Source organism: Leishmania braziliensis, contig 61 (genome assembly GCF_000002845.2).
Source record: "Leishmania braziliensis MHOM/BR/75/M2904 WGS CADA00000000 data, contig 61, whole genome shotgun sequence".
In the NCBI taxonomy this organism is placed as follows: domain Eukaryota; phylum Euglenozoa; class Kinetoplastea; order Trypanosomatida; family Trypanosomatidae; genus Leishmania; species Leishmania braziliensis.
In genome coordinates this window covers 1-7,377 of record NW_004057976.1, presented here as the reverse complement: position 1 = coordinate 7,377, position 7,377 = coordinate 1, and the positions used below count along the sequence as shown (strand labels likewise).

Below are 7,377 nucleotides of genomic sequence, written 5' to 3'. Positions count from 1 at the left end.
CCGCGGCCCTATACCTACCCTAACCCTAACCCTAACCCTAACCCTAACCCTAACCCTAACCCTAACCCTAACCCTAACCCTAACCCTAACCCTAACCCTAACCCTAACCCTAACCCTAACCCTAACCCTAACCCTAACCCTAACCCTAACCCTAACCCTAACCCTAACCCTAACCCTAACCCTAACCCTAACCCTAACCCTAACCCTAACCCTAACCCTAACCCTAACCCTAACCCTAACCCTAACCCTAACCCTAACCCTAACCCTAACCCTAACCCTAACCCTAACCCTAACCCTAACCCTAACCCTAACCCTAACCCTAATGCCACCGTCCTGTGTGATAGGGTGCTCGCGAAGATATAATTTCTTGAAGACAACAGAGGGCGAGAAGGGAGAAAGATTTGTGGAAGGCAGATGGGTATGGAACTAATCTTCGCGACCCCATTGGGAAGCGGCAAGGCAGGCACGCAACCACGACCGCGGCGCCGCGTCATGATTATGCCGCCGGCCTCCTCTACCGCGTTCAGTCGCGTGAGGAGCACATCAAGTCGTCTTGGACTTCTTTCGTGTGCTTTTTCTTATGGCTTGGCACCGGTACCGGGGAAGCCTCCCCCCATAGCACGCGGTTAGCCATCCATCTTGTGAGGAATGTCGTCGCACCGTCCTCCGGAGAGTCGGCCGTCAGGTTCCGGCTCCCCTCGGATGTTTCTGGTGACGATCATATCTCGCCGCCCTCCTCGCGGCGCCGCTCTTCGCATAGCGGACACCACGTGTGCCGGAGGAACGGCACGCCAAACGGTTCAACCCGGTGAACCTCCAGCGACCCTGTCGCGTCCACCCCGAAGTGTCGCGAGTAGGCGTCCGCCGGATTCCGCGCACCCTCGACGTAGAAAAACACTACGTCGATCCCTCTGTTGTACCAGAGGTCGTAGGTGTACTCGAAAAGTTTGTTCAGGGCGTAGCCTCTGCCAATGCCGCCGAAACCGTTCAGGTGTTTCTGCGCAATGACAATCGCACGGTGGTCCGTGGCAAGCGCGATTCGCGCTCCGTTGGGCACCCTGTGGTGCTCCACCAGGTGTCGCAGCATTAGTTGAGCCGCGCGTGGTTCCGCGTGTGCCGAGTACCGCGCCTGGAAGCGGTCCGCCTGCAGGTCTGGGTCCTCGAACCGGCCTCCCGACCGGACGCGGCGACGCAGCTGGTACTGGCGCAGTTTTTCGAGGACGCGTTCCGCCTCGCCGTCGTCGCCGCCGAGTTGCCGTTCCAGGTCCTCGGTCCAGCGCTGCCGATAGGTCCACATTTCTGTGGCGCCCGCGTCGCGGAGGTGAAGTACAGCACCCCACCCTTCCAGCGACGCGTCGGTGAAGGCCACCGCGTCATAGGTCGCCTCGTCCGTCGTTGGGTGTCTCTCGTCCGAGATTTTCCACCACGGATTCTGCACCAGTGCGCCGCCGATCTCCTGCAGCGACCGCGCCACGGAGGAGTCAATGTAAGGAACCGCGTCGTCCCAGTCGTACCCGCGGAACGTCAGCCGGTATATGCCTCGGTAGGCTCTCAGCAGCTTGAATGCCCGTGCGGGGTTCATTTGCGTGGTGTGGAGCGCGAAGAAGATCAGCGAGATCAGCGAGGCCAGACTGCGTATGGTGTGGCTGGTCTTTTGGAGCGCAAGCTTCAGCTTCGCCACCGTCTTCACCGAGTTGCGGATCAGCCGCTCTCGGCCATTCCATGTGTATTCTTCACCGAGAAAAACGGTGTTGGCACTCGCCAGCTGCAGGATTTCCTCGTCCGACATCGCCTCCAGCTCGTCCCGGTTGGGTGACGTCATCAGGTTCGCCGCCTTGATGCGTGCGACGACCGTGCGCACCGCGAGCACAAACTCACGCTCCTGACCTTCGCGTGCGGCCACGAGAATGTTGTCGATGAGCGTGGTGATGGTGACGGGCGTGTCGATGTCGACAATCGTCCACGTCACCGCCTGGCCGACGGCAACGCTCCACCGCGCGCCGGTCGGGAGAGTACGAAGGCGGTAGTATCGCCCGTCATGCCTGGCTCGAAAAACGAACTTGTTACGGAGTGTCGCCGCGATCGGGATAGCGTCGTAATAAGCTTCGAAGTCGATCTGTAGCATGTAACGGGCGTATCGCAGCCGCTGTCGTCTTCCGAGGCGCGTGTCGTAGTGGACGCGCGGGACGTGATGTTTGGGGATCACGCGGTTCAGCAGGGGCTCCGTGATGAGGCGTCGTCGTCCTTTCAGCTCCGGCACCGTGAAGACGTTCACGCCGTGCATGCCCTCTGGCAATTGCACCTGGGCGCCGATGTCGCTGATCGGGCACGGTTCAAACTTGCCCATCTCGACCGCCTGTTGGATTTCCGCCGTTGTGAGCACGCACTTTTTGATGGTCCTCGACGTCCGCAACCCATCGTAGAAGGAGGGATCCAGAAAGCACTGGATTCGCTGGAGAAACCGCTTCGTTGAGGCGCGTTTTGTCGGCATCGCGAGCACGGTATCCATGTCCAGTGGTGTGTTCCGTTTCAGGTGCAGCGGCCACTGCTTCACGAGTGCCGGTCGCTCCGTCAGCACTTGGATGAAACCGGACATCTGGTCCACCATGGCCGACACCTCCTGTGGTGCGATTCCGAGATTCGCGCACGATGACTCTTGCGATCGGAAACGGAACACGGAAGCCGCAGCCTCTAGAGGGTCTGGAATAGCGCTCTTCCGGCGTTGTCCCTTGCGGTCTCGGCCTCCACCGTAGGCTGCTGGCCATACCCAAGATAGCGCAGCAGCGTGGCCTGCTTCGCGTGCCCGGAGATCATCATCAGGTCCTTCAGCGGGACACCCGCTTCCGCCATACAACGGAGCGCGCCTTTCCGGATCGAGGGCAGCTGTGCACCTCGCATCTCTGTTCGCACCTCCTGGGCGATCAGCGCCCGCAGCTCCTCCACGTGTGGTGAGAAAAGCTCCTCGGATGGTCTTTTCTCGACCAGCATCTCCTGCAGCGTCGCTGCGAGGTCCCTCGTCAGCATCGACGGGACCGGGTACGGGCCACGTGTTTTGGCACCCTTTCCCTTGCGGATCGTCAGCGTGACCTTCACGTATGTATCCGTCGATGTTCCTGGGAACAGCGTCACGTCCTTCGCTCGCAGCGTGGAAATGTCGCACGCTCGTGCTGCGAATCCCCACATCATGGCGAGGAACAGCGCGGCGCGTGGATGGCCTAACCGGAGCCGTTTGGAGATCCTCTCGACCTGTGGACGCGAAACGAAGGGAGGCGCATCCGGCACCAACTCCTTCATGTAGCGCTGCACCGTGCCAAAAGCGCTTCGCCACTCGGGATCGTCCTGAAGGCGAATACCCCGCGCCTGCGTCGAGTAGAGCGGCAGGTCTCGCAGCGCACCCGCCACCGCGGCAAAGGCCTTCGCGGTGGTTGCCCACTTCCATTTGCGGGCCCGTGCGGTCGACAGAATCAAGTCGATGCATGCCGCCGGAAAGCGCATGAGCATCTGTTCCGAGTTCATCGACTTGATTCGCGTCAACCATCGCAAGTGGTGTGCGCGAGTGTCGGGCCTCACCAAGTTCCATGCGAGCTGTGAGATGTGTGGCGGTTTCGCGGCGAAGAGGAACCAGTTTCTTGAGCAGACCTCCGCCTCTTCTTCTTGCGAAAGAGGCCTGCCCTGCATGTTTAAAGGATTGGAGCGGAGGCTTTCGAGAGCGCGCATTGCCTCTGCCGAGATGTTCGCGTCGACGTCCGCATATCCATCACCCTTCTGGTTTCCTGGAGTCCTGTACGTCACGCCGTCCTCCTCGTCCTCTTGGAGTGGGTCCCTTCCGGCGTCGTCGCCTGGCCATCTTTTTCTCTTCACCAGGCGCGGCCGTTGGCCATCGGACGGATCCTGGTGTTCCTCCGAAGTCGCGCTTCGCGGAAGAGGAATGTATCGTGTCGCGTGGCGTGGGGCACACTGTCTTTTCGACGATTGGTAGTGCGTCCATGTCGCTGGAACGTAGACTCCCACCGTTGCCTCCGAGGCGTCCTTTGTGAGAACGTAATGACTCGGATAGCGCACGCCATTCACATCTGCCGGCGCCTCCCGGAGACATGCGCCAAGCAGAAACCTGTATCCTTTAATCACGTCGTATAATGTCGGTAACGACGGTCCACGGACAAGGTACAGTTCGTCGATTGCGGGGTTTAGGGTCACCTCCTCGCTTCGGTGTTCTTCTCGAAAAATCACCCCATTCGGGTCGGTCGGTGAGGCATCGACCATGTGGATCTTCTTTCGGAGAACCTTCAGCATCTCTTGGACGCTGTAAGGCTGCAGTGGTGTCAGCTTGTGCCTCACGCGTTGCTGTCCCACCGCCGTGTCGGTCAGACCGTGTGCCACACCATCGCCGACTCGGGCCAGAGCCGTCGCAGCCCACAGGTGATCCAGGACTGCTTCGTACACCTTTCTGGCATGTTTGTTCGCCTCCGCGAGGGTGATTTCTGTCCACTCAGAAATGCATTTCCCATGCTGAACGTGTGGTGACACGTTCGTCGGGATAATGTCCTCTGAGCTCACCGTGGCGTCGTTTGGCGCATGCTCAGGCGTACGTGTGACGGAGTTTTTCTTCCTCCACGGGAGGTCGATCACCGGCAGATCCTCATCATCGGATGGAAATTCGCTCGAGTTTAAAGAGCGTGTTTTGTTTCCATTCCTACCTGAGGAAGTCGCTGGTGTTCTCCTGTCACTTTTCCTCGCGGCCTTTCGCCGTGGGAGTGGGGCATCCATTGCGGATCTCTCCGGACGTTTACGAGAAGGTGTTTTTGACGCGGGTGCAGGCGTCTGTGGCTTGCGCTTTGTGCGATCAGCCCGGTCCATCTTTTTGCGCACTGTTTCCTCCTTTTTCTTTTGTCGAGGAGGTGGCTGTGGAGCACGTGCTTTCGGCTGGTTTGCGCGCCTGGAATCCCGTTTCGGGTTCGTGGATTTCGTTGCGCGCCTCTCGCCTCCACCCAAGTGGAAAGTGTCTTCACGGTTCACCGTGGTTTTCTTCAACCACGGCCTGCGCTCGATTTCGTTGTAAAAGAAATCCTTCCGTGACACCGGGTGGTTCGTCAGAATTTTCCTCATTTTCTCGAGGAAATATTCGCGTGGCGGGTGGTGTTTCGACGCCGCGTACATCAGGCGCCGCATGCACTTTGCCATGTCGTGGCTATGGTCGATTTGTATGTCCAGATGAGCGCCGAAAAATACGGCAGACATGTACAAACCGCAGTCGTCGCTATAGCGTTCCTGACGTGGTGAAAATTTATTCACCAAACGCAAAGCTGGCCAGACCATATTTAAGTGCTTACGTAGCTTATCTTCCACTATGGGAGAAGGTGCGGAGTCGAGGATGCTCAGCTGTATTTCTGCTGAGTCCCGCGTCCCTTTCTCCAAAAGCCCTGCGATCCAGTGCTTCATAATGAAGATGGGGAAATAAACGACGCCGTGACGGTGCACCTTTGCCGCGAGCTGTTGCGCGCGTTTCCAATCAAGGTGCACCATCGTGTCCGACGGAACGATCCGTTTCTTTGGGAGGTATGCGTTGTAAATGGCATCGAGTTCCATATTCGATGTCTTACCTGCGCGCATGTCACCTCCCCACACTTCTTTTGCAAATGATCTTGCAACACCGCATGTAATTGTTCGGTGGTGTGTGGGTTCCTTCCTCGAAACGTCGGCGGTGGTCCCGTCGGGCTTTAGTTTTTTGACTCGGACGGAAAGTCCTCCTGCGCTTCGCCTCCGCGGTAGTTACCGTGCCGATTACCTCCGCCATTTCCTCGGTAATTGCCCCGGAATCCTACACCTCTCCCGCTGTTTTGATAATTGCGGGGTCCCTGGGTATTATTCGAAACTCGCGGTGCCGGTTTTTGTTCCCTCATAAGATGCGTAATGGTGTCCTGCATCCTTAACTGGGACTCTTCCGTGAGGGCACCGAAGCTGCTCATATCCAGGGCGGCGACTTGCGAGCCATCTGCTCCAAGAATGGGGGCGTACGGCGCGCCGCCTTCCAGGGGATCGCTGCCGTCTCTTGTCGGTGTCCGAAAAATATCGCGTGGGCGTGTTGTGTGCGTGCCTCCTCCTTCGATCCCTTTTGCGATCCGCTGTTTCTCGTTCTCTGCCGCCTCCAGTGTGATACAGTTAAGGTGTGCAAGTCGTTCCGTTTCCGGAACGAGAGGTGCGTCCAGCCGTTTCAACACTTTACGCCATTGTCGCATCCCTCCTGCGACGGATTCGGCGACCTGCACGTTGTAGGCAAGCAATCGCGACGAGCACGTCTCATCGACAAAAATGGACAGCCATTCGGCAACTCTCACCTCGATGCTCAATTCTTGTGACTCTGGTCCGGACAGACCGAGTAGAATTGTCGCCGTTGCCGCGGCCATTGGGGACATCTGGTGCGCCAGGATCGCCGATTCGACCTTGGTTTTATATCCCTCCAATGGGTCCTTTGCCGCTTTGATCCTTGCCCGGGTTTCTCTCCTCTTATCCTCCATGTCCATCACCTCTTGGAGTTCCTTGTCTGCGAAGATATTGTGAGCCTCCATCATCTCCTTCTTGATGTCTGTTGTTGGGGCTCCTTTTTCGCCGGCTTTTTCCCACAAGGAGTCCGCCATTGCCGCTGTCACTTCCAGGAACTCGCTTGTGTTTGTCTTCCCCTCCATGTATTGCTTCTTTGCAATTTCCGCCATGGGACGGGTTGCCTTGTGCGCAAGGTAAACTTTTAGTGTCCTGTCCAGCTCTGCCTCTGTGAGGCGTTCGTGGTTGTCGGACATTTGTGATGTGGGTGAGTGGGGGGAAAGGGAAAACGTGCGCTTTTGCCGCAGGGACTCGAGTATGTGTCGGGAGGATCGTTTAACTCTGTGTAGTCGTTTTTTCGTCGCGGGCCGCATCAACACTTAGTGTGGATTACTTCATTTTAAGAATAACACATTGGAGAAGAAATAAAGGGACAATAGAAAGTAGTCATTCATCAGAAACACACATTTCCGACCTGGGACCGTAATTTCCACGTCGGGAAATTTATGGCACCCAGCCTGTATATTTTCGCAAATCCAACACCACATCCCACCAACCACCACCACCCCACCCCATAAGGTCAAGTGCCATTCGATTGCCTTTGTGGTTTTACACGCCGCCAATTGAACCTAACCCTAACCCTAACCCGTGTACCCTGGCACTCGCCCTCGGGAGGATTTCTCCGGTACAGTGGGAGAGGGTGTTGCAAGGATTCAATTGGCGGCGTGTAAAACCACAAAGGCAATCGAATGGCACTTGACCTTATAGTTGGCCGGGTTAATTTGTCTGGGCAAAAGAACTGGAAGGGGGATGGGGGTGGTGGTGGATGGTGACTNNNNG

At 57.5% G+C, this 7,377-nt stretch overlaps 1 protein-coding gene across 1 annotated transcript; it reads right to left on the bottom strand.

Annotated features, from left to right (window-relative positions):
- Nucleotides 1-718: 718 nt before the first annotated feature.
- Nucleotides 719-6,911, bottom strand: LbrM_30_3790 (TATE DNA transposons; the record flags this gene model as incomplete). Its single annotated transcript, XM_001566952.1, is given in 3 exon segments — nucleotides 719-2,692; nucleotides 2,695-5,718; nucleotides 5,721-6,911. Coding segments are annotated over 3 exon segments (6,189 nt in total).
- Between the last annotated feature and the right edge of the window lie 466 nt (nucleotides 6,912-7,377).